General features: G+C 59.3%; 1 protein-coding gene and 1 long non-coding RNA gene across 2 annotated transcripts; one reads left to right on the top strand and one right to left on the bottom strand.

Moving 5' to 3' along the window:
• Positions 1-1,189: 1,189 nt before the first annotated feature.
• Positions 1,190-21,124, bottom strand: NIBAN2 (niban apoptosis regulator 2). Its single transcript, XM_029920103.1, has 13 exons — positions 20,991-21,124; positions 15,624-15,752; positions 13,678-13,783; positions 12,317-12,484; positions 7,632-7,747; positions 6,989-7,093; positions 6,744-6,906; positions 5,289-5,476; positions 4,476-4,631; positions 3,893-4,009; positions 3,684-3,791; positions 3,475-3,586; positions 1,190-3,134 (listed from the first exon to the last, which is right to left on the bottom strand). Exons 1-13 carry the CDS (start codon positions 21,045-21,047, stop codon positions 2,551-2,553), a joined length of 2,109 nt encoding a protein of 702 aa, XP_029775963.1. The 5' UTR covers positions 21,048-21,124; the 3' UTR covers positions 1,190-2,550.
• A 47-nt stretch (positions 21,125-21,171) lies between these two features.
• LOC115276210 lies at positions 21,172-22,059 on the top strand. The gene is made up of 3 exons (XR_003901860.1): positions 21,172-21,356; positions 21,563-21,775; positions 21,926-22,059. It is a non-coding gene; the product is annotated as an uncharacterized LOC115276210 (long non-coding RNA).
• Positions 22,060-26,505: the final 4,446 nt, after the last annotated feature.

Here is a 26,505-nt window from a genome sequence, read left to right as displayed (position 1 = left end):
GGGGGGGGAGCTGGGCCTGGGGGAGGGGGGAGCTGGGTCTGAGGGGGGGGAGCTGGGCCTGAGGGGGGTGCCTGAGCTCTGCCTCCAGCTCACTCCACCCTGGCCAGCCTACGGAGACTCTTGTCCCCATGCATTCAGTGCAGGACTGGATGGGGCCCTAATGCAGGCCGGTGGCCACCAGGGGGCACTGAGTGCTCACCCAGGTGCAATGCTGGAAGCCGGGGACCTGGACCTGGGGTGGCAGAGCCCACCCTGTCTCCACAGGCCTCCTTTTCCCTGCCTCGTTAGCAACCATCATCCTGTGGGCTGAAAAAGGATAAGTAAATTCTGCTTCCCAGGCAAGAGCTGGGGCCTGTTCCCATCCCCATCCCCGACCTGGGGAGCTCAGTGGATCCCCTGCCCCAAACCTGGGCTCCCCTCGGCCGAGAGGGGAGGCTGAGACCTGGGTGGGCAGGGCTCCTTAGGGCACAGTGTTTTCTGAACCGCCTGCACTCCTCACTAGGCCCGGGGAGAGCTTTTACGACCACCCCGTCCTGCTCTTAGAGATGCAGAGCCGGAGGATGAGTGTAGGGACTTGCCAAGGACAACGGGCAAGACCGTGCAGGACTCTGGTTTCTGGCCCCCGAGTCCCTGCTATTTCTCACCTCAGCCTTTGTTGACCAGCCCTCACCCACAGGCCGCCGGGGACAGGTTGGCATCAGGGAAGCCAGGGGTTGTGTCCCCTGCCCCTAACCTCCACCAAGGAGCCGCACCTTCCTAAGCCTCAGTTTACCCGGCGGTGATGCGGTGGTAATGAGGATGCCCGCGTCCTGGAGCGGCTCTGGGCTCCTAGGGCACAAACCGCAGTAAGTGCTGGGGCGGGGAGGGGGCTGGAGAACTGACACCACTGTCCACTGTTTGGATCCGAGGATCCAGCTCGAGCCCAGGGCCCAACCCCCCACTGCGGCCACCCTGGGGCCATCCCCCTTGGCCGCCCCATTGCCAGAGGGCTGCCTGAGGCACACCCTGCACCGAGCCCCCAACAGACCGTCACCTGCACGCCCTGCACCCCTTCTCTTGGGGTGGTTTCCTCTGCGATGGGGGAGCACAGGCGCTCGGACCACGCACGGGGCCCAGCCAGCCGGGGTGCACAGGCTGGGAGACGGCTCCGGCCCGGGTCTCCCCCGCCAGCACCATGCACACAGGCCACTGGCTTTAACTCATTTATTGATTAGTAAAGTTTAAACAGTTTGCATAATATTTTCAGTACAATATCCAGGAATGATGACTGAGAAAACCCCAAGGCACTAGAGGAGAGCGTCTGCATCCGGACACAGAACGAGGAGGCGGGTTAGTGAGGCAGTGGACTGTCCGGCTGGGGGACCCTGAGCACCGGCCGCTGCCGTTATGTCCCATGGGTCTGAAGCCCCTGCCCTCAGAAGGGGACCGAGGGCGCGGGGTAGAGGGGGCTGCCAGCGTGCGGCTACCTTGGCTAGACCTTCAGCCCCGGGAACAAGTCGCTACAGGAGGACATCTGAGAAGGGAATCTTCAGGCTTGAGGTGACTTGGTGACTTGAAGGCAGCGACGGCCCCAGAGCCTGAGCCCAGGGCCCCAGAGGGGTTACCAGCAGCGCCTCGGGGAGCTGCACTCCGCTCCCCGGCGGACAGTGCGTACCTTGGGGGTGGCCCACAGAGGAATCTACACCCCCCGGACCCATCTCCAAGCACACGGCCACACTCCCCTCCGTCCCACCCCACAGCGTGTGGCCGCAGGACAGGCAAGGGGGAACCGAGGGACTCCCAGAGGCTGGGTGCCCGTAAGAGGCAGGAGACAGGCTAAGCGGGTGGGGCGAGGCGGGTGCAGAAGCCTGCTCCACTTCCAGCAGCCTCCCTCTGCCACCTCGGCCTGCCTTGAAGACACTCCCAGCACTACTTCCCCACAACGCCCTCCTTCCCTCCCTCGGGACACTTCCTCTCCACAGACCAGCACATTCTGGGCCCTTCTCATTCCACTCCAAACCCCCCACCCCTCCTCCATTAGGCATTCCCCCTCAAGTCCCCTCCTTGCACCTCCCCTCACCCAGAACAGGGACGGGAGGCCAGTGTCCACTCCAAAACTGCCAGCTGGGGGCCCAGAGCCGGGCCCCAGTGCTCCCAGCTCCGGTGAACAGGCCTTGGTGAGAAGGGAGAGAACCCAGTAGCTAAGGAAGCAAGTGACCACTCTGCCTCCGTCTGAGAAAGCTGGCGACACCCGTGAGGGAAACCAAGGCTGCAAAAGGCAGAAAGGGAGGACCCAGGGAGGCGGTGACCACCAGGTACACCTCAGCCCCTCGGCTGTGCCCAGCTCCCGGCACAAGCAGGAAGCCCAAGATCAGCCCCCAGAAGAGAAAACAGGAGCGAAGTGTGACCAAACCCAGTAAAGTGACTCAGGTGGGCCACCCCTGCCCAGCCCCATCCCACCTCTACCCCAAGGCACAGACCCGGGGCTCCCCTGCCTGGAGCAAAGCCTGCCCGCGCCTTGGAGGGGGTGACCCACAGGCCATGTCCAGCAGCGGCTCAGGGGTGACCAGCCTAGAACTCAGTCTGTACCCCTGCGCTGTCCTCAGTGGTGGTGTGGATGGGGGGGCGGCCACCGGGGCTGGACACCTGCTCCCCGGTCTCCTGGTCACTAGGTTTGGAGGGCTCAAGGTCCGCAGCTTTTCCAGGAGGGGGTTGCCGGAGGGGCGAGGCTGGCGGCGAGGGGGCCTCAGAGGCTGCCCCGAGCTGGGGGCTCTCCTGGGAGGGGGCCCCGTTGAGCAGAGGGCCAGCTGGTGGGGGGCTCTCGGCCCGCAGATCCTGGGCCAGCAGACCACGGAGCTCGGTGACACTGTCCGGGGACGCAGGTGATGGTGGCTCCAAGCCAGCCTCAAAAGGCAGCCCCGCCTCCTCGTCCTGGACCACGGACACCACCTGCTTGCCACGCCGTCGCTTTTCCGAGAGGGGGGCTGCTTCCGGGACGCTTGGGCTGCTGCTGTCCCCACCGCTGCCACCATACTCCTCCCCCCAGTCGATGGGTGCACCCTCCGCCAGCAGGTGCAAGTTGGGGTCGCTGTTGTGCATGACCATGCTGTCCCGGTACAGGTTGTGTTTCCTCTGCACCGCGGCCTCCTTCACGGCTGCGGGGCCAAAGTCGGGGGCAGCACACTCACCGCGGGGTCCAGGGCCCCCGCATCATCCCCGCCAGGCCTCCCGACAGCCGGACTTGGCGTCTCCCAGCCTCACTGCTGGCAAAGAGCAGCCCCAGCGGGTAAGCACTATGCCAACCTGTCACCCCTCTGATACCTAAGGCCAAAGAGCTGAGAGGACACTAAGGCCCAGAGAAGCAGTGCTACCCTAAGGCCACACAGCGTGCCTAACGCCAGCCTCAGTCTTGGCAGGAAGACCTCTTAGTACCATCTACCAACCCCCCCCACCCCCTGCCGGGCAGTGCGGCACTCCACCTCCCCCCGCCCTTACCCTGCAGGATGTCCTTCATGACCGTCTGCAGCACCACTTCCTCATACGTGTTCTCCACCAGGATGAAGCGGGCGAAGTCCTCGAAGATGAGCTCCTGGAACCGGGGGAGCTCCTGCAGTGGCGGGGGAGGGAGGGACAGACAGGGCGGGGTCAGGGGCTGCGGGGGGCCGGGGAGGGGGGCCTGCAGCAGGCTGGGGGGGGGCGCTCACCGACTTGCACGTGGGGGCCAGCTTCCTGAGCAGGAACGGGATGGTGATCTGCAGCAGCGCCTCCCGGAAGAACCGCTTCCGCACTGAGCTGCTATCATAGTCGTATTTCTGGCAGGGAAGAGGGGCCGGGGCGGGGTCTCCAGGTCAGGGGGACAGAAGGCCAGGGTCTGACCTGAGCCTGGCCGTCCCCCTCTGGGCCGGGGCCTCACCTTGAGCACCCGCTCCAGGATCCGCTGGATGGACTTGCACAGCTCCTCCCGGGTGGGCCCCTTCCCCAGCTCCTGGTGCAGGAGGCTCTCGAAGGTGTACACGGCATTGTCCATTTGCTGCAGGGCACACCACGGGGTGCGTGAAGGCCCCGCGGGGAGCACAGCCCCCTCCTGCATGCCCCCACCGGGCCTGCTGGGAAGCGCAGGGGCGGCCTGCGTGCTGTCTCTCGTTTGCCCACGTCTTCTCTGTCTACTGTGGGCCGGCATAGTGCCAGGCCCTGGGCCTGTCCCTGCCTCAAGGAAACTGGGGTCCTGGGCCCTGAAGGAAGGGATTTGGGGATGAAGGAGGGCTTCCTGGAGGAAGGGGTCTTGAGGTGGAGACCTGAGAGAGGAGTCCAGATTGGCCAGGTGAACAGGGACAGGCATTTAGCAGGCGGGAGCGCCCGAGAGGCCGGAGCAGGAGTGAGCTCTCCACAGGCTGCACAGGGGCCATCGTGTAGGCCTGGGGTAGGGGTGGGGGAAGGGCCTCCCCCCCCCAGACTGGGCCTGGGAGAGGTGGGGGGGGGGGTGCTCCGGGGCCCACCTCTCGCATGTGGATCTGGGCTCGCTGCTTGAACACGGACGTACTGGACACGTCGAAGCGCTGCTGCAGCCCATCGAGCCGCAGCAGCTCCATCTTCTCGTAGCAGCTCTGCATCTTGAGGGGGTGGTAGGCCAGCTGGGAGAGCTTCTCCATGTACTGCAGGGAGGTGGGGACACACGGGACCTGAGTGGGGCCTCGGGGGCGGGGCCTGCAGACCCCTGCCCTGCCCTGCCCGCAGGGCGTGCTGGCAGTGTAAGCCAGGGTAGCCCCGGGCAGGAAGGCCGGAGCAGCACGGGCCAGCAGTGAGGCTCTCCTGGGGCACGAGGGGACCTTGGGCAAGTCGCTCACCCTCTCTGAGCCTCAGCCTCGAAATTAGGAGACCGTTTCTCATGATCTCTAAGGTCCTCTCTGGTTCTCAGTTTCTAGGATTCTTACTGCCCGTGGACCCCTCAGCACAGGGTGTGAAAGAGGAGAGCAAAGATGGTGGGATCAGTTCTGTCTGCATCTGACAACCCCGAGCACCCCAAAATAGGACGTGCACCCTGAGAACCAGGTCACTGAGAAGTGAGAGCGATGGGCTGGTCCCAGCGGTGGGGTACGTGAAAGGGACGTAAGTCATTCTACCTCCTGGCTCCCCCGCTTCCCTCCCTCCCTTCTCCGTTACATCCTTTGATACTTCAGGAACCCACCTGGCCTATAAGGCCTGGTGGCGGAGGTCAGCAACCCCCTTTTCTCGGAGTTCTGTCCCCCGTGCCCCACACCTCAGCCCTCCCCAGCAGGCACTCCATCCCCTGGGCAGGGGCCTGGCCTCACCTCACCCAGCTTGTCGGCACCGCCCTCGTTGATGACGTTCAAGTTCATGTCGGTCACCTCTTTGAAGAAGACGTCCCGCACCTCGGTGAAGCCCTGGCTGGTGGGCACCATCAGGGCCTCCAGGATGGACGGGATGTAGGGCTGGACGTGGTTCCGGACGCACACCTCGGCCTTGGGGAGGATGAAGGCTGCGCGCACAGGGAGCGGGTGAGCTGAGGGCACGGCCCCAGCCGCCTGGAGCCCCGAGCTCTCAGAGAAAACCACTAGTGACATCGGCAACCTGTGTCGTGGCTACAGGCATCAAACCCAGGGGAGGGGCGCCTGGGGGGCGCAGTCGGTTTGTGAGTTCAGGCCCCACATCAGGCCGTCTGCTGCCAGCGCTCAGCCTGGAGGCTGCCCCTCCCCCACTCACTCTCTCTCCAAAAAAAAAAATTTTTTTTTAAAAAGGGGGATTCTGAGATTGGACCCCGGTCTATCTAAAACTCTGATGGCAAGAAGCTAAGAAAACTGCTAGTCCAGAGAGATCAGCCTTCTGCTTCGCTCGATGTGGAGAGAAACCCCTCGCTAACCATTGTACTGCTTGAACCAAACCAAACCCCCTCTGCTAGACACAGCGAGCCTCCGGGTCTCGGCACACGGAGCCGGGGTGCCCGGCTCGCTTGCTGGGGGGGGCGGCGGGCTCTCTGACCCAGGCGTTTTCACCCAGGGGCTGCCTCGAGGTCCCTCCCTCTCCTCTGCCCACCTGCTGCTGTTTGTCCTCAAGACAAATGTCAGCTCTCAGTATTCCGTCCGGCTCACAGCTCACGAGGGACAGAGCTGGGAGCCTCAGGCGGTGGCCGGGCCCTAAAACCACTCACGGCCTCTATGTGGGGGTGCAGGGGGCCTGAAGCAGTCCCCGAAGAGTGAGACATGATCAAAGTGAATCATCACGGTTAAACGGACACCTGTACTAACCACAGGGTCAAGTCCGTCACTGACCCTAGATAAGCAAAAGGCTTGAAGTTCCTTGACAAACTTTACATCTTCAAGTCCCAGTTTGCAGAAATAGCCCCGAAACAACTCCCGGGGGTGGGAAGAACGTCAGCCCTGATTTGATTTCGTTTTTAAAAATGACCATTGAAGGGGCACCTGGGTGGCTCAGTCGGTTAAGCGTCTGACTTTGGCTCAGGTCATGACCTCATGGTTTGGGCGTTCGAGTCCTGCATGGGGCCCTCCGCTGTCAGCAGAGATCCTGCTTCGGATCCTCTGTCCCCTTTTCTCTCTCTGCCCCGCCCCCACAAGCATGTGTGTGCTCGCGCTCTCCCTCTCTCCCTCCCTCTCTTTCTCTCTCTCTCAAAAATAAACATTAAAACTTGCTAAGTGACCACTGAATCAAGGCAGCAGTGTGAGAAGTACGTGAGTCCGGGGCACGCCGGCGGCCCGCCTGGCCCAGAGGCACAGCGGGTGGCTGCCTACCCCGGATCTTGCTGGCCAGGTGCTCCTTGGAGGTGATGATCTGGTCCATGTCCGTGCGGATGGTGGCCTCCATGGCGGGCCGGGCCTGCTGCAGCTTGGCCAGCACCGCCTCGAAGTGCGCCTTGGCCTGCTCGTACACCATGCGGTACACGGCGTCTGAGATCTGTGGGCAGCGCCGCAGGGTCAGGTCAGAGTGAGGGGGCCGGGCAGGTGCAGGACCCCCGCCCCACGCCCGCGCCGCCCACCTGGATCCACTGCCGCTGCCGCTCCTGCGGTTTCCCTTTCAGCCGCGGGGCGAGCTCCGCCTTCAGCTCAGGGCCCAGCTCCTCCATCACCAGGTTGCTCAGGATCTAGGACCAGGAGCCACACGCCGGGGCAGGGGTTAGGGCATGGCTGGCTGGCAGGCAGGCTCCTCCCCACGTTCCAGAGGCCTGGCCACGCCAGCCCCACCTCCTCTGGGCCTCTCCACTGTCCTCTCTCCCGAACATCATTGTGCCAGGTCCCAGCTTACCTGCTGGAGGGACCTACAGGATCCTCAGCATCAGGGGTCCCACCTCAGGGCCTTTGCACATGCAGCCTCCTTCTCTGGAACACTGCACCCCCTTCCCCCTCACTTGCACAGAGAAGTATGTATGCTTATCTGTCAAAGGTCTGCTTCTCCTGCTAGACAGAGAGCCAGACTAAGGGCCAGCAGCACCCTGGCACCTGGTTCAGGATAGGTGATCCGTAAGCGGTCAGATAAAATAAGTAAAATGATCAGATGCAATAAATTATCTTGACCTGTCCAAAATGACCTTGTTGGCTCCTCACAAGCCAGGAGCGCCCCTGCGCCCAGAGTCTCTGCGTGGCTCTCCCCTCTGGACCTGAGGGGGACTTCGGTCTCCTCACCTGCACCTCGTTCCCACACAGCATCTCCCAGGTGCCGTACAGCTCCTTGGACTGGCGGTACATGCGGATGGCGTCCGTGAACGCGGGGCCCTCCACCTTGGAGTTCTCGGGGATCCCTGCCCAGGAAGGAGGAGGAGGGAGGAGTCCGTGGGAGGGCCCCACAGCCTCCACCGAGACCAGCCGATTGACTGCCCGAACGCCCCCTCGCTACGTGCACACCCCACCTGCAACTCCACCGCCCTCCCGGTGACGGTGACGGCAGTCCTCGCAAAGACCGTGACAGCGAGAATAACCCTCCCCGGCGGCACCAAGGCCATGACCGCTGCACGCTCCTCTTCTTCGCTCTTCCCAACCACGTTCAACTCTGGTCTTAACACGACTTTACAGATCAACAGGCAGGCTCTGAGGTCGGGTCGCTGGGTGGCAGAGCCAGGCCCAGAGGGCGCCTCGCCGTGCCAGGGGAGGTGACCGGCACAGCAGAGAGGGGGCAGTCCTGCCCCTCCCCTTACTGTCTGCATCAGGGAGGGCCTGCAAACGTCCCCTGCCAGACGCCAGCCAGCGAGGATTCTCGGCTCCGCAGGCCGGACGTGCGCTGCCCTTGCCTCCCTGGGGCCGCCACGCCGGCGCGGAAGGAGCCACGGCCACCCCGGGAATCCACGGGCCGGGAAAACCTGATTTACAAAAACAGGCAACGCCCGACGTCTGGTCCCTGCACTGTAGTTTGCCAAGCCTTGTTCCAGATCATTGAACCCTATGGGCCTCAGTTTCCTCTTCCCAACAGTGGGCACAGTGCCCTGAACATCCACCATGAGGCCCCGGCAGCTGCAGGGACCCACTGCCCTTGCTGCCCCGGGTCGGCCCCATTCACCACCACGTCCAGGTCTGACCAGAAAACACCGGTGCCGGGTCCGTGCTGGTGGTGGTGCTATCACTGCTGGGTTACTGGTGGGCCACGTGACTACGCCCACCTTCCCAGTGCTGAGGAGGTGACTGCCCCCTAGTCCCGCGGCTGGGGAGGCGAGTGGCAGGAAGCTGCAACATCCGGCCTGGGGAAGAATACGGTTGGGCACTGGGAGCCGCAGCGGCAGCCACCCTGGCAGGAAGGGGACCAGCAGCCCGCACCTCCGAAACCGCAGCTCCCACAGCGATGACTGCGGGCTGAGTCACCCCCACAGAGAAAAAGCCCCTGTCGGGAGGGGAGGACTCCCTCCCACATGGCTGACTGCAGGAATCCCAGGCAGAGTCCGAGGGGGGCTCAGCCCCCTCCCCGCGGTGGCAGCTCCACGGACCGGGACCGGGGAGCGGACAGGGGAGCGGGAGGAGGAGGGTCTCCCCACTACGTTTCAGGGACTAGAGATCAGGCTGGTGCGACTGGAGCAGAGCGAGCTGGGAGGCCGCGCAGAGCCCCTGAGGGGGCTGCTGCCCGCGGGGCCGGGGGAGGATCTCCCTCACCCAGGCTCTCAGGAGAAGTATGCGTTCCCAGAGACCAGGTTTTGCCTAGAAAATGGGGGCTGTGCGTTACACGCAACGTCTCTCACAAGAAGGCATTTCCATCCTACAGACGACAGGCCAGGGGTAGTGGCAGGGCCGCTTGCAGGGGCAGGAAGGGGAGAGGGAAGGCTGGGGCGGCAGGAAGGGGCCGCGAGGTCCCAGCCCTGGCTCTGGGTGCAGCCTCAGCCCCTCAGGCCACCTCGACTCTGCTCGCTGAGCTCTGAGTTTTCTGTAAGACAGGGGTCCCCTCCTGAGCTCTCTGCTCCCCCGCTACCTGGCTCTTGGAGGGGGGGTGCTGCACTGTGCCCCCCTCACCCCCGCCAGCTTCCTATGTTAAAGACCTAACCCCTTAGTCCTTCAGAAGGTGACTGATCTGGACATAGGGCCCTTAAGGAGGTAATTAAGATAAAACGAAAACATGAGGGTGGGCCCTGGTCCAATATGGCTGGTGTCCTTGGAAGAGAGAATCTGGATGCAAAACGTGCGCCCGTGGAGGGAGAACTGGGTGCAGACACGGAGAAGACGGTCATCTGCAACTCAGGCAGAGACGCCACAGAAGATAGCTAAGCGGGCTTGACCCTGGCCTTCCCACCCCCAGAACCGTGGTTTAGGTCACCCCAGTCTGTGGCACTTTGTTAGCGCAGCCCCAGCCGACCGAGACACCAGCCCCGGACTGAGACCTCTCACACATTCCTCATCCGATCCTCAGACAGCCCCGCTTTTCCTGAAGAGGACACGGGCTCAGAGACACCGAGTTACTGGCTGGAGGACAGACACAGGGCTATGGAGGGAATGGCAGCCTTAGGGCTCCAACGCGGGGACTCCAGCCAGACATGGAGACTTCCTGCCTGTGGGGTCCTCGGGGTCAAGCTGAGAAAGGAAACTGCATTCCTCAGCCCCTGGCAGCAGGCTAAGGGGGATGGCAGTCAGACAGGAAGAGGCCTTGACCTACGGAGCCCAGGCCCACCCTGAGGGCTCAGCTCAGTGCCCCAGCGGCCTCTTGCCACCCCCAGCTGCTCCAGGAATGCAGGATGTGAGGGGGGCCCTGAGCCGGGCTGGCGTCCCCCCAGCTTGGCCTCCTTCCCCACCCCCTACCCCCACTTCCTGGCAGCCCCCGGAGTGAGCAATTCCAGGCTCCGAAAATTCCAGGCCCCGCCTCCCAGCTGGAGGAAGCGGAGAACTTTCCCACAGTCCTCAGGGTGGAGAGAAGGCTTCTCTAAAACCAAGCACCGGATGCCCCTTCTTTCCCCGCCTCCCTCCTGCCCACAGCGCCCACACCCATGGGCTTCCCTCAGCTTCCCCGGTGAGATCTCTGCGCTGTGCCCCGCCCACAGCCAGAGAGCTCTGCCCACACCAGCGCCTTTAGCCCTCCCATCGATCCCACAGAGCTCGAACCTGTCATCCTCCCATGGTGCACTTGGGGAGCCCACCCCCAACCTGGCCTGGAGCAGCCCTGCCCGATCAGCCATTAGCCCTAGAAACCTGGAGAGGGCAGAGCTGGGCTGGGGCTGGGGCGAGGGAGGGAGGGAGGGAGGGAGAAAGGGAGAAGCAGCCAGAGCCCAGATGGGCTCCGCCCAGCCCAGGCCCAGCAGCCCGCCCCCTCTCCGTGGGGATCAGGGAACAGGAGGCCTTTTGCGGGTGGCAGGGCCGGGCCCAGGTGACAGCAGTTGGCCTGACTGAAGACCTGGTTCCTCCCACCTCCCAGATTCCAGACCAGAGGTGGCTCGAAAGGATGGGTGGGGAGAGCCGAGTCCCCACAGCAGCCAGGCCTCCAGGCATGAGTGACGGACACTGTCCAGCCACCCCCGCAGGTGGCTCTGCCCCCACCCCCAGTGCCCCAGGCCAGGTCACCAGGAGGCAGGTGGGAACACCCAGCACAGGTCATTCCTTCCCCAAGGGCAGAAAGATCCTCCGTGCCCCAATGTCCCTATTTTGATCAAGCTCCAAAGAGCCCAGGAGGGCCCTCCTGACCCGCCTCCCCCACAACCAGCACATTGGGTCACCCTCCCCCACTGCAGGGCCTCAGGCAATTCCTCCTCTAGCCGGTTCCTGCCTCAGGGCTGCCCTTCCCGCTCAAGCTCAAGGCTAGAACATTCCTCCCTGGCCTCCTCCCTCCACTCAATGACCATTCACCCTTCAGGTCCCAGCTGAACCTTTAGCTCAAGGGCGCATGCGGCCTCTGCAAGTCCACCCTCTCTGCACACGCAGGGTCAGCACCCCCCAGCACCCCACGCGGCCTCTCCTCCTGTTTAACATCTGTCTTCCCCCCAGCACCCCCCAGAAGCACAGGGGCAGGAAGCTCGGTGCCCAGACACTAAAAATGTCGAATGAATGAGTGAGCAGAGAGAGACCTCATAACTTTACAGAAGGGAACACGGAGGCCCTGAAGAAGGACATGAACTTCCAGGCTGCCCTACACGTCAGGGGTAAGGTGAGAAGTGATACGATAAAAGAAGTCCTGAGGTTCCTGGCTGGCTCAGTTGGTGGAGCATGCGACTCTTGAGCCTGGGGTTGTGAGTTCAAGCCCCATGTTGGGTGTAGATACTGCTTCAAAAGAAAGTCTTTTTAGGGGACCCTGGGTGGCTCAGTCAGTTCAATGTCCGACTCTTGATCTCGGCTCAGGTCATGATGTCACAGTTCAACAGATCTAATCCCACATCGAGCCTGCTTGGGATTCTCTGTCTCTCTGCCCCTCTAACACATACACGTGTGCTCTCTCCCTCAAAATAAAGTTAAAAAATAAAGTAAAATAAGAGTTTTTTTATATTAAATAAGGAAGTCTCTACCAAGCATCAAGTGGACTCTCACTGTGATTCCTCACAAACACCCTACGACTCAGGAGGGACTATTATCCCATTTTACACAGGCTCCAAGAGTCACATTGCCAGGAAGGGGCAGAATCAGGATTGTGATTCTCCAGGGTCCAAAGGCTCTATAATCATACCCCTCTGACAACAATTTCGCAGAATTTCCTCCACCCCCCACCCTCGCCTGAGCAGCACAGAACTGTTTTCTTCAAGGAAAAGAGTTAAAGGGCAACATCCCAGTGGCTTCCTACAGCCTGAGCCAGACACTTAACACTGGCTAGTAGAGCAGGGTTGCCACACTGCACTTGGCCACCAGGTGTCGCGACTCGGCGCCGAAGCTGGGCCGCGCCCCTCCCCCCACCACTCCGGAGCCTGAGGACCGCTCACCGTTGTTGCAGTGCCGGATGCAGTCCTGCAGGACCGCCTGCCACTTGTCCTGCTCGGCTTCCGTCATCATGCAGAAGTAGTAGTGCCGTGCGGAGGGGTGCCAGAGGATGAGCGGAAACTGTGTGGGGCACTTGAGGATGGGGGCACTGCCCGGTTTGGCTGTGGTCCCTGCAGAGACAGGGTCCCCTGAGCCGCTGCCCCCCGCAGTTTCCCCCTGCCAGGGGATAGCGGACAGCGGATCCCTGGACCTGGCTCCGAGGGGCTGCTGGCTCCAGCCCAGAGAGGGTTGGCCTGTTCTGGGCTGACCAGTGAGTCAGCAAGAAGGCAGCATCCTTTTAGGTTCACTGCACCCCCCAGGGCTTGGCTAAAGGGACCTCTAAATCCCCTGGTGTCTGTGCAGACTCATTTCTCGAGCTGGCGCTGCATCACGAGGAAGGTTCTACACTCAGTGCCTAGAGCACAAGTAACACTCAGTCAGAGCCCTCCGGCCCAAGGGCCGAGCATTACCTTCTTGGGTTTCCCTTCAAATTTCAGCCATGCGGGCCAAAGTGTGGCTTAAATGTCCAAGGGTGGAACGGAGGGCTGATAATAAAAGGAGATTTTTCTCTATTTTGTCCGCATGGATATTCAAGATCCGGTTAGATAAGTGGCCCTGGGCTGGGACCTCGCCACTGTTAATAATACAACGACAGTTCTTCTTTGCGCCTTGGCTCTGAGTCCCAGGGTGAGGCTTGGGTGTGCACAGCATCTCCAGGGGTCTACACAACACCCCAAGGTCAGTCCACTCAGTGCCAAGTTGCCGGAGAAGACACAACAAAAACAAAGCCAGAGTCGGGGCTGGAATCCAGGAACTCCGGGCTGCAGCTGGGCCCTCAACCACACGGGGCACTTTACTCCCAAGCCCCAGCCAAGGGCACACGCTGCCCCCCCATCAGCCTCTCCCCAGTTTCCTTGGGATCATCTGGGAGGCAGATGTGTTCCCGTAAGGCTTCTGGGAGTCCCCGGCAGGGTGGGGCGGAAAGAGGACCCCTAGAATAACTGCTCACAAATGCAGTACTGACTCCACAGTTTACAAAGAGGTCCGCCTCGGTCATCCTCTCCAGGGAGGATGGGAGGGGCAGAGAGTGGGACCCCCACTGCATAGCTGTGACACCAAGGCTCAGAAGCGGGCTCGCAGGTGGGAGCCAACACCCGTTCACTGGGTGCCCTCAGGCAAACCCCCCTCAGCCTCCCCGCTGAGGCCTGGCCCTTCTCTCTGCAAACACGGAGCCCAGAGCTCTGGGATCAGGGCTGCCCTCTCCCCTGGCAACATCCTGGGCCTCAGCAAGGCACCTGGACCCGGGATGGGGGAGGTCCCTTACCTGGTAAGGAGTTGCCAACCAGCTCCAGGTACTCATCCACGGAGGTGAGGATTTTGTAGCCTGCGCTGTTGATGACAGCCCGCGGTGGGACCTGCCGCTCATAGGCCTGAGGAAGGGACAAGAGGGATGGTCCCTCGGGGTTACAGTGTGGCCAAGTCTAACTCCCATCTCCAGGTCTGGCTCCAGGGCCCTCTCAGAGTTGTCTGCCTGAGGTGGGGGAGAGGAGGGGAGGGAAAGGGGAGGAGGGAGAGAGAAGAGGAGGAGGAGCCCACCCACTGATTAGAAACCACACGGTGTTGGGAGCACTTGGGTGGCTCAATCTGTTAAGCACCCAACTCTTGATTTCAGCTCAGGTCATGATCTCTCACACTGTGAGATCGAGCCCTGAGGCAGGCTCCTCACGGACTGCGAGAGAGCCCGCTTGGGATTCTCTCTCCCTCTCTCTTCGCCCAACCCCACTTGCATTCTTGCTCTCTTTCAAAACAAATGAAAGAAAGGAAGGAAGGATGGGATAGAGAGAAAGAGAGAAAGAACCAACCACATGGTGTAATGACCCCAATCCGGGCTCTGGGCCCAAATCCTGGCTCCACTGAACACTGTGTGATGCGGACACTAAGCTCCTTCACCCGCTCCATGAAACCGGGACAGGGGCCGCTCCTACCCACAGGGCCGCGTGAGCACGGAGATGATCCAAGCAACAGGACCAGCACAGGGCCCCACCACCAGGCACGGCAAGCGTGACCAGCACCGCCGCCCCTACTACCAGCAGCAACCACTGGCTGAGTGTTCCTTACGCACCAGGCACTGTGCTAAGGACAGTGCAAGCCTTCTTTCACAGAATTCTCACAATCCAAGAGGTGGGTACGCACACAGCCAACTAGTTCACACAGCCAACCCAGGACATGTACATGGTCTGTCCTTCTCCAGTCTTTGATCATTACCCTGAACCATCCACCAAATTCCTAGATTCTGAGTTCCACACAAGTCCCCTCTGGAGCAGAATTAGGTCTGGACACTGCTTTCTTACACCAGGGTGGCTAAGAAGTGGTTCTGAGGTCATAGCTCATACAGCAGGGCTGCCATGCTGCACCTGGCCACTAGGGGTCACTACCCAACACATTTCTTCAGAATGGCTCAGGACCTCCAGGGCACTAATTTGCAAAGGGTGGTCCTAGGTCGGCAGCACCATCAACAGCACCTGGAACTTGTTAGAAATGCAAATTCTCAGCTCCACGCAGACCTAGATCAAACTGGGCAGGCCCAGCAACCTGTTCAACAGGCCTTTCAGGTGATTCTGATTCAGGCTATCAGTTTGAGAACCAATGCCCTGGGCGATCAGGCTGCTCCCAATCACTGTTTATGTTTCTTTAACATTGATTTTCCTTGAATGGAGGACACTCTGGGCCCATCCTTTTGGCTACTCTGGAGAAATGTCTGGTAGAAGAAATCAGGTCTGTGGCTCAACCAGGCGGGGCCTCCCCAGGTGCCCAAGGCAAAGATAAGGAACAATCGGGAGGATGCTTACCCACCCACTACAGAGTGGGGGCTGCAACAACAAAAGAATCCGGTAGGAAAGATGGGCCCACAACCTTGAGTACGCGGGGGGAGGGGAGTGCAGGGGAAGAGAACAGCCAGCCTCCAGTGGTTATTGAAGAGCAAAGATGGGAGGGGTCCAAGAGCTTCGGGAAGCCGGCGAGGAAGGAGGCTGTGGGGGGGGGGGGGTTGGTCCCTGGAAATGGGGGGATTAGTGGACTTGAGGCAACCTGGAGAGTGGGAGGCGCTAGTGGCGAGTTGGTTACAGGGGGAGGCAAAGTGAAAGGTGACCCCAGAGCTGGGTGCCTGGATACCTGTTTAAAGGGAACCCAGCGGAAAGAGCTGGAGGCTGCAGAGAAGGGACGGAGCATGAGGCTCAGGGGGGCCACCAAGGCGAGGGGGGCGGGGCTCACCACTTTGTTCTCGTAGAGCACCAGCCCGTAGTTGTGAGGCACGAGACTGAAGCGGTTCCTCCACTTCTTGCTGTCCTCCTGGTACTGGAACAGGTTCCCAGAGAAGATGATGCGCTCATCCAATGGCACCTAGGGGTGGGGTGGGGCGGGGAGTGAGGCCTGGCTCCCCCAACAGCCCAGCAGGGCAATGGGGTCCCCCAACAAGGGGACAGTGTGCTCACCCCTGCTGGGCACATCCCCCCACCCTGAGCTCCCCGAGTCCTCCTCTCAGGCAAAGCTCACCCACTAGGCAGATAAGGAGAGTGAGGCTCAAGGCAATGAAGGGCCTTCCCCAAGGTCCAACTAGAGCCATAGTGATGCCAGGACTTGAACCCAGGCGAGTCACCAGCATTCAGGGCCCAGCCAGGACCAAGGTCTCCCACTCTGTCCTCGCCCTCGACAGGCATGCCTACCTTGGGATAGGTCTCTGGAGCCCACAGCAGGCTGCTAACCCGCACACCCCCCACCTCAGCATGGAGGCACCGGCTGGTAAGGTGAAGGCCCCAGTGCCTGGGAAAGTCTCTTTCCTGCTCTGGGCCTCAGTTTCCCCTCAGGGCAACAAAAACCTGGCCAAGGTGGCTCCAGGGAGCCTCCCCAGCTCTGCCAGCTGACAAGATGGACCCCACGGATTTGGATGGGGTGCAAGGGGACCTCAGTTTGGAGGGTTCGTGTTTGACCAGCATTCTGGCAGACTGATGACCAATGTGGGCATGAGAAATGCTCAGCTCTTCCTGAACAGTCTCAGCTTTGACTCCACCTCTGATTCAGTGCGCCTCCAGACATGACCTTTCACCTCTTTGAGCCTCAGTTTCCTCAGCTGTAAATGAGAACAGTGACAGCACTGACTTCACCGAGGATCCTGAGTACTGACTGCACAGGACGACACATGCAAGGACCAGGCAGAGTTGGCCCGTGATGGGCAGTCCGCTCAGTTCGAGACACGCAGGAGCCAGTGTTAGGACGGCTCTGTCTGTCAGTCTCCCGCTGCACAGACTGACTTATCGGGGAGGACGCAGGGTGGCCATCTCTGAGAGCTTGCTTCCTGAGCAAACCCACACCGGGAAACTTCAAGGAAGGAGATACAGAGGCCAGAAGGAGTAGGCTAACTCCCGGATGGGCGGAGTTTCAACAGCTTCTATATGTTCTGCGATAAATTCGGTGACTTTTGCAAAACTAAACCCGTATCGTATGTAATAAGAGGAGAAATGATCACTGGCAGTGCCTAGCCCTCCCCTGCTTCCCCGCTCCGCTTCTGGGGCTGCCCCTGCAGCTGGAGTCAGGTGTAAGTCCTGGTCGCAAGCTGCTGTCTTGTCTCTTCAGAGGGGCCCCCTCTCCCCGGCAACCTATCCGCTACTCTTCAAGGGGAAATGCCAAAACACTCTTGGAAAATGAGAGCCATTGTACTGAAACAATAGGACCCCTCGATGGCTTCCTACCAAAGGATAAAAATATTTACAGGAAAAGAAAATGGTCCCCCCTACCACGCCCCACACCCCCAACCCCACGTGCACACACAGTGGGCTTTGCCGGTGTCACAAAGCTATGCTCAGTAGGCTGTATTTAGACAGGGACCCCCTCTCGACCCAGCTCTCAAATCTCCATCTTTTCTAGAAAGGAAGAGCAAACTGCCCTCCTGACACCCTGGTAAGACCCTTGCTAATGAGACCCCAGGCCTCCAATTTGGAGGCAGGAGTCCCCCACTCAGGGGCAGCGGGAGGTCCGGGGAGGCCTTCCCCCCAACCCCCAAGTCCACCCTCAGATCCTGAGGCAGCCCGAAATGGGTGGCTGCTTGCAGGTTTGGGTTTTATTTTTAAGACTTTCAAATGGCAGAGTCTCGTTTCCATTGGAAGGCCTGCCGGAAATGAAACAGAACCTGACAGTCTAGGCAAAATATTTTGGACTCTGCAAAGCTTTCCAACGCCGGGCTGGGAATCTTCAATGGGCGGGGCGTGGCCAGAGCGCAGACCCCAGTTCCCAAGGCTCCACGGCCCGCCCCACATCGCAGGTGGACATAAGCATAACCCCCCAGAACGAGGCTGGGCCAGCTGGATGAACTGTGCCCACACAGAACAACTGCCGTTTTTATCATCAATTCTGGTTGGTTTTTTTTTTTACTACTATGATCATTGTCATTGTATTATTTCTATTATTTCTAAAAGAAACATTTGATGTTATTATGATGACAATTAGTATTATTTCTATTAAGATAGTGTGATTTACCACAATGGCTGGTTTCCGGAGTAGCAAAATGGGACCAAAAATCCCTGCTTTTCAGGGATTTTAGGTGATTTCATTTTCCTCCTCTTACGTGTTACTTCAGTTCTCCTACAACGAATATTAAAGGCATTGTGAGGTGCGTCTGGGCAGCTCAGTGGTTAAGCGGCCGACTCCTGATTTCGCTCAGGTCATGACCTCACAGCTCTGTGAGTTTGAGCCCCTCACTGGGCTCTGTGCTGACAGCAGGGAGCCTGCTTGGAATTGTCTCCCTCTCTCCCTCTCTCTCTGCCCCTCCCCCACTTGCTCTATAAAACTCTCAAAATAAATAAAAATAAACTTAAAGTAAAGCCATTACTAAGGATGTTTTTCTGTTAATTTATTATTGAGACAGAAACAGAGCATGAGTAGGGGAGGGGCAGAGAGAGAGGGAGACACAGTATCTGAAACAGGCATCGGGCTCTGAGCTGTCAGCACAGAGCCTGACGTGGGGCTCAAACCCACAAACCATGAGATCATGACCTGAGCCTAAGTTGGACGCTTAACCAATTGAACCACCCAAGTGACCCTTTCAATGTTTTTGAGAGAGAGAGGGAGACACAGAAATAGAAGCAGACTCCGGGCTGTCAGCACAGAGCCCAACTTGGGGCTCAAACTCACGAGATCATGACCTGAGCCAAAGTCAGACACTTAACTGAGCCACCCAGGCGCCCCATAGGCCACTGCTTCCATCTTGAGTTACTGGGACCCAGCTCCGCCCACCCAGAGCAGCTCGCCTGGCCTTACCTACCACACAAGTGTGCGCCTGCAGGACATCCCGTCCAGGCCACAACTCCAGGCACCTCTGCCCTCTTGTCACCAGGCAGGGAGGTGGCCGTGATTATAAGCGCCCACAAAGGGTCACGTGATGCCCTTGGACTCTAATGCGCAGCCCTGGCCTGCCCTCCAGGAAACTGGAACCTGGCTGGGGTGCTGCCTCCGCCATCCTGGACAAGCCACTGAAAGGCCAGCGGAGGCGCCTGCACGCGCTGCTCCCGAAGTCTGATGGCCTCTTCTAGGTAGTCCTCAGCGGAGATGGCCCTTCTTCCAAGAAGCCCTTATGGGCCACCCAGACGAGGTTAGAGCGCCCCCCTCAGTCTGAGTGCACTCTGTCCTCTCCTTTGAGGCACCGTTTGTCATGTAAATGTTTTATTGTCTCTCGAGTGTCTGTGGGACAGGGGAGGACAGCGTGGCCCCTCACCTACCCTGGCTGGGTCGGCACAACTGTGGCACTGACAGCAGGCCTGCCTGTCTTCTTTCAGGGTGCTCCCTCCATGTCATCAGCAGCCATCCCCCCTCCACTCCCTCCCTCCCAACTACCCCCACCCCCAGCTGATGCCTCCTGCCATCCCCAATCCCCCTCCTGCTGAGAAACCACCAAAGGGTAACACATCCTGAAAGCCAGGTCAAGTGAGCCAGCTGTGGGGGGGGGGCCCTCTGGAGTCTTGTGGTAAACTGGCATATTTTCCACCACTTGGGTTAGGGGGAGGGGGAAGAGAGGAAGCAAACACCCCTGACCCTCCCGATCTGGGGCCTTCTCAGGCTCTCTTTCTGTTCTATCACCTCTCAGAGGCCCATGCGGGTCCCCTTCCGCAAAATCCCCACCCCCTCCCGCAGGCTGCACTCGCTCCTCTGGCCCACGATGGCTGTTCTGAGTGTCATTCCACACACAGAGAAACTGAGGCTCGGGAAGGTGAGGCCTCGGGCTGGAGGTTACCCAGGAAGTGTGCCCTCACACCCCTCAGGCACCCCGCTGGTCCCCTCATTCTCGCCCAGAGCCCCCACCACGGCTCTGCAGGAGGCACCCACCTGCCGGGTGAGGAGACGGAGCCCTGAAGGCTGACTGGACTGCCCAAACCACCAACTACCAAGAGGCTCCAGCCCCGGCGCCCCGAGTTCCCTCCCGCCAGACCCCCACACTCTTCTGCCATTCTGTCTCGGAACCCCGAAACCCACATACAGGCTGTCCCGGGCAGCCCAGTGGAAGCCAACAGACTGGGTGGGAGAGGTGTGGCGACGTGCCCAAGGGCAACTTTGGAGCCCACCAAGCATGGAACTCAGCCACTCAGGACCTAAGAACTGGCACTGGGGATGCCTGGCTGACCTGGTTTGGACCCCAGTCCCAGCGGGGAGCTGATCCAGGTACCCAGAGCGAAACTGGGGGTGCCCTGTCCAGGGGCCACTGGCCAGGGTAAGGAGCCTCCTGACTACTGATTGACTGCGCCAGGGCCTGGCCACCTGCAGAGGAGGTGCGGGGGGCTGCCACCCTTCCTCTCTGTCACCTTCCCTCTGCCACCCCTTGGCCATCCAGGGGACAGAAAGTGAAGGTAACTGAAAGGAAAAGCCCTGGATTTCCCTGGGCTAAGTCAGGGCCCCCTGGGCCACCCCCAGAGGAGCAAGGGCTAGCTTCCCACCCCACGGGCTCAGGCCTGAGACTGCTGGCATCCAGCTAGGCGCTCACGGCCCCGCCTGTGTTCTGACATTCCCTCGCCTCCTCTATGCCTGTCCCACCCCCCGCCCCACACGGAGGCCAGTCACAGGGTCCCCTTCCCAGGAAGATTTGTTTGCCTCCTTGGGTCCATGCTCACCCGCGGGCTGGAGCCACACACTTTCCAATCTCTCACTCAACAAATATTTACTGGGCAAACACAATCCTGCTAACAACAGGATAATGACAAGCCTGGCGAGGCTGAGTTATCAGCCGGCGCTCCCAGAGCACCTTCCCTGCTCCAGGCACCCAGCTGACTCTCATCTTTAATCCTGACCACCGCCCTGTGCACGTGTTCCCATCCCATTTCACAGATGAGTAAACTGAGGCTCCACGAGGTAAGGTGATTTGCTCACGGGCACTTGGCCTTGAAGAAGAGCAGCTGGGCTTGAATCCAGGCCTGTTAAAAGGACTCCAGAGCCCCAGCTCCACCAATGGAGGGGTCAAGACCACCGGGTTATACGCCTATTCAGAAGTTAGGTGGGGACCCTAGAGCCCATCAAGGCAACAATGATAAGCTGAGGTCCAGGGACGTGAAACCACTGGTTCAAACCGCATCACCCTGACCCCGGCTCGGCACCTCTCACCTTGCGCCAGAGCAGCTGAGCCTGCGGCGCCCCGGTGCCCTCGATCTCGTGGCGCATGCTGTTGAAGAGGGCCACGCCATACTGGTCCTCATAGAAACGGAGGAACGCCGTCAGGATCTTTCCGGTTTTCTCTGAAAGGGAACAACAAACAAGCCTGTGAGGTCGGCAGCCGCCCAGCCCTGCCCGTAAAACTGCTGGCACAAGCTCCACTCTTTCACCTGCGCCGCGCTTCTGGCCGGAGGTGCGCGTGCGGCGGGTGTGCGGACCGGAGAATGGGCGACCACCGGGACCGAGAAATCGCCAAAGAGAACACACCAGAAGCCAGCGGACAACGGAAAGCAGCTGAGTCTCCCAGTTATCAAGCAGGTGCAGACGGAGATTCCACTCCCGGCCCACCTCCCCGGGGTCAGACCAGTCAGGGTGTGGAGAAACCGGCCCCTTAACTCAGAGCATGGGTGCTCGAAATCGGAGTGACCTTTTTTGGGGGGGAGGGGGGGGAGGAGTGACTGGCGGCTGTGCATACAATTTTAAGGGTGCACGCGGTTCCCTGGATGCCGGGCTTGCCCCTCTAGGAATTACCCACCGGAGCAACTCACGGAAGTGCAAGGAAAGCGTATATTTATCAAGGCTATCAGCGGAAACGGGCCAAGTGCGCATGCGTGGAGACGGACACACCATGCCCGTGCAAGTGGACAGGAAGGGGGCTACCCGTGGGTACCACCAGTGAGGGAAGGTGTCCACCCTTGGCCACATGGAGAAAAGCGAGTTACAGAATCACGTGTTAAGTAAGTCCACCCTGAACGCACCGGATCTCGTCTGATCTCGGAAGCTAAGCAGGGTCGGGCCTGGTTAGTACTTGGAGGGGAGAATCAGGTGTTAAGTATTACCTCATTTAACACTACCCCTGTCTGTGCCTATAAATTATTTATGCTCAGAGACCGAGGAAAAGATTCAGAAGGCGGCACTCCCGACTGTTCCGGGTGGGACCCCAAGGTGTGGCAATAGAAAAGCCGAGTGAATTGCATTTTCTGCTTTATTCACTTTTACAGCATTTTATTTACCAACTGTGATTCCTTCCACAATAAGAAAAATAAACATTCTAAAATTTTCTCCTCTACCAAGTTAACCACCTTTTGGCTTTCACTGGCCATTTGCTTCCCTCCGCTGCTAAAGCAGTTTCTGAACCGAGGAGGCGACCACTGCGGCTTCCAGGGCTCAACCCAGCACACCTCAGTCCCTCAATAACGGCCCGGCCAGGCCATCCCTGTTTGCAGATGAAGAAACTGAGGCCCAGGAAGGGTGGTGACTCCTAACAAGGAGGCTTTCTCTGTGGGAGAGACTTCCTGGTCCTGAGAAGCTGTGGCTCCCCTCTCTGGGCCTTGGTCCCCTGCACACTGGCCTGGCCTCAATGGTGGGTGAGTAGGAGTCCAGTCTTAGTGGCGGAACCACAACTGACAGTCTTGGATTCCTGGGTCCTGGGGCACCCGGGTGGCTCAGTCGGGTGAGTGTCTGACTTCGGCTCAGGAGATCATGCTCTCACGGTTAGGGAGTTTGAGTCCTGCATCGGGCTCACTGCTCTCAGTACAGAGCCCACTTCAGATCCTCTGTCCCCCTCTCTCTCTGCCCCTCCCCTGCTCACATGTTCTCTCTCTCTCTCAAATAAAATTTTTTTAAATAAAATAAATAGGGATGACTGGGTGGCTCAGTTATGTGTCCGACTTCGGCTCAGGTCATGATCTCGAGTTCAAGGGTTTGAGCCCCGCGTTGGGCTCTGTGCTGACAGCTCAGAGCCTGGAGCCTGCTTCCAATTCTGTGTCTCCCTCTCTCTCTGCCCCTCCCCAGCTCATACTCTTGTCTCTCTCTCTCTCTCAAAAATAAATAAAAACATTTAAAAAATTTTTTAATGTTTTTTAATAAAATAAATATTAAAAATTTTTAAAAAATGAAGAACTAGTCCTCTCTCAAATAAGGGACTAATGTGACGCCGACCCCCCCCTCCCCCGCAAAGTACCAATAACACCAAGTGAGGACATCATTTCATTGAATCCTCCCAATAGCCTTGTGAGGCAGGGCTGGTGTTATTCCCCTTTTCCAGAAGAGCCGAGACCCAGAGAGGTTAAGTCACTGGCACAAGGTCACGTAGCAAGTGGGTGGTGGACCTGGGATGCAGTCCTGGGGCCCAGCTAGGAGGTGGGGGGGGGGTTGGCTCCTGAAAGTCTGTGCCACATCCCCACCCAGGGTCTCAGGCAGGCTCACTCCCTCTACGGCCTCTGGAGCCAGCTCAGCCCGGGGACCCCTCTCCGTAGACCCTGCCTGTGGTCCCCTTTCCTGGAATGAGGCTGTGCCTGTCCAGATTCCGATCTGGGGAGAGGAAGGGGGGAACAAATGAGGAATTTGCTTTGAATGCCTATTTTTTAGAAGCCATAAACAACCAGAGCTCTCTCAAAGACCACGGGAATTGTTTTGAAAAATGATGAGGCAGGAGAGGGAGGGGTGAGGGGAGCAGGCGATGAACTGGAGCCAAAGAGAAAAAATGAGATGTCAGATGACAATGATATTGATATATCACCATCATCAGCACCGCCATCATCATTACCATCATCATCATCATCATCATCATCATCATCATGGCTATCACTTACTAAGCATTAATCTGAGCCAGTGGGTGGGCGTGTTTTACATGCCAGATGCCAAAGAATCCTCATCAAACCCTAGGGAGTCAGGGCTAGTGCTTCCCCATTTTAGGGAGGAGGAGGAGGAGGCTTGCGGCCCTGGGACTGGACAGCCAGGCTTCCAGCCACCAAGCCATGCAGCCTCAGCCCAGGGTTTTGTCCCGACTCTGCCCCAAGCAGCCGAATGCCCAACAGGCACTCTACCTGCATGTGGGATCTCGAGGGTCCTTCAGCCATGGCTCTGGGGGGCCTCACCAGCCCTTGGTACACCCAGGTTCAGAGCATTATTTCCAGAAGGGCCAGAATCCGCCCAGACCCTTGGGCAGCCAGGCCCAGCAGGAAGCTGCTGTCCTGCATCAGAACTCGAACCCAGGACTGCCTAACCCACAGCATGTTCTCAGCGAAACCCAGACACTGCATCCCAGCGGCGGGTGGCCAGGTTTAGAAGGCCCGGGAGCTGGACTGGACCAGGAAGGGCAAGGAATCATCCCCTGAGGTGTGTCCAGGCCCTGACTGTGGGGAAGGGGGTTGCTGTAGGTTGAAGAGGAAGCCGGGGAGGCTGTGGAAGTGAAGACCCGAACAAGGTGACCCTGAACGAGATGGAAGGCAAAGATGAAGCTGACGGGCTTGAAGTATCTGAGCTGAGAAGGGCCCAGTGGGGTCGGGGGCAGGGAGAACATCCACTGTCGCCCTCCCCTTGGGATGAGGACAAGTTATCCAAGCCAGACTGTAGGACCACAGTCCAGGTGTAGAGGGCTCGAGGACCAGGACAGGGAGATACCAGGCAGGGGGTGGAGAGGGGATAAGGTATGGGCAGAAACGGATGGAAAATGGGAGTAGGAAAATGCCACCCCCAGGCACCCTGCACCCCCAAACAGACAGCGGCAGCCCTAGCCCCAAGTTCACCCAACTGCCATCACAGGCATGCCTTGCCATCCAAGCTCGAGAAGTAAATAGGCACCTGGGAGGCTCAGTCAGCTAAAGGTCCAGCTTTCAGCTCAAGTCATGATCTCGTGGTTCGTGAGTTCGAGCCCTGCATCGGACTCTCTACTGCCGGCGCACGCCCCGCTTTGGATCCTGTCTCCCTCTCTTTCTGCCCCTCCCCCCCTCAAAAATAACAAACATTAAAAAAAAAACATATAGGTCTGGATCTGTTTTCAGATAAACCCTTTGCTACCTGAAATTCCAGAACCAAACAGATCACAGAGTGGGGTCTATGGCTAGCAAGCCAAACTTGCTCTCCCAACTCGAGATCCAAATGGATCAGGAGCTGAGGAATGACTGCACATCAGGGAAGGTGGGCCTGGCACCCTTCAGCACACCACTGGCTCCCCTTTGCTCCCCCCACCCGTGGCCTGGCACAGGCAGATGCTGAGCGAGGGGCCATCCGTCCACGCGCCACTCACTGAGCGCCTCCTCGAAGGACTGGGGAAGCCGCTGGGCCAGGACCAGGGGTGGGGATGACGTCATTCCTCAAGGGGTTAAGGACTAAAGGGTCCCAGGCAGCGCCACAAAACTGGGTGCACTCTGCCTAACTCTGGTCAAGAAAGGGTTAGGGAGGGAAGACTCGGGGGCGTGTGGAAGGGCGCAGGGCAGCAGGCTGGCTTCTTGGCAAGGGCAGCCACAAGCACATTCTTGAGAGCCGTCCTAAGACAGCCTGGAAGGCACTGCCTCCAGCTTGGTACAAAGGCGGTGCCACAGGAAGGCAGCGCTGTAGGGGGCCTAGGATTTGGGGCTGGAAAGACCTCAGAGAGGCAGGAGGGAAGAGGGCCAGTCCCCTCCTGGGAGAAAGGGCTCACAGGGGAGGCCTCGAGCAGGGTCCCCAGCAGCCTGTCTGGCCAATGCTGCTGGAGGGAAACCTAGATGGGCAGCCCCGGGCCCCGTGGATGCTCCTCCTGCCCGCTGAGCTCCGGGGTCACGGCCCAGGCAGCCCCCTTGCTCTAAGCGTCACTCAGCACCCCCTTTCTTCCCTTCTGGACACCCTTCAGTGGCTGTCTCCCTGAAGCTGCCACACGGATTTTACAGTTCAAACCCCCAGCCCGAGTGTCTGGATGGTCCCCAGGCCTCGGGGGCAGGTATAATTTTTATAGACTGAAAAAAATCCAGTAAGGTTCTTTCAATAAAAAGAACCGGAGCAAGAATCACAAAATAATAATGATAATGATGGGTGTGTCTTCAGCAGACAGGCCACTGGAAGAAGGAGGGGCTCTGGCAAAGGTAAGGGGGTGGGCAAGCTGGTCCAGGTGTGTGCAAGGAGCACCCAGGTACCCTGGGTCCCCCTTGACCTTGGAGAGGCTCCCTTGGCATAAACCTCAGCCTCCGCTGGTGCCGAGTCCATCGCAGCCCGCCCAGTGCCGCTCTGCCAGCATATCCTGCAGAATCAGGCGATAAGCTCACCCCACTCAGACTCAGGGTCCAACGCACACACTCAGATTCTTTGGCCCCAGAGGTGAATAGAACCCTCTACTTCAGAGGTGTAAAACCAACGTTCAGAAAGATTCATGGCTCAAGAAGTCGCCTCACTTGTCAGTCCACAGAAAGCGACCCTAGCACCTCCCTGGGGCTGTCATGGGAAGCACTCACGGGGCCCTGATTCCCTCATTAGCCCGTGAATCCTGGGAGTGCACCCGAGTGTCCCAATCTACACCCAGACACCACTGCGCTCTGGGGCCTCAGGGGGTCTCGATCTCCACATCACAACTGTACCACCAGGGTAGTGGGCTTCCTCTGGCTCAGGCCATGGGAGCCAGTGTGAAACACACACACATTCTCTCTCTCTCTCTCTCTCTCTCTCTCTCTCTCTCTCTCTCTCTCTCTCTCTCTCTCTCTCGGCTTGTTTGGCG

Source organism: Suricata suricatta, chromosome 13 (genome assembly GCF_006229205.1).
Source record: "Suricata suricatta isolate VVHF042 chromosome 13, meerkat_22Aug2017_6uvM2_HiC, whole genome shotgun sequence".
In the NCBI taxonomy this organism is placed as follows: Eukaryota; Metazoa; Chordata; class Mammalia; order Carnivora; family Herpestidae; genus Suricata; species Suricata suricatta.
The sequence above is the reverse complement of the archived record's forward strand: the minus strand, read 5'-3'. Positions and strand labels throughout refer to the sequence as shown.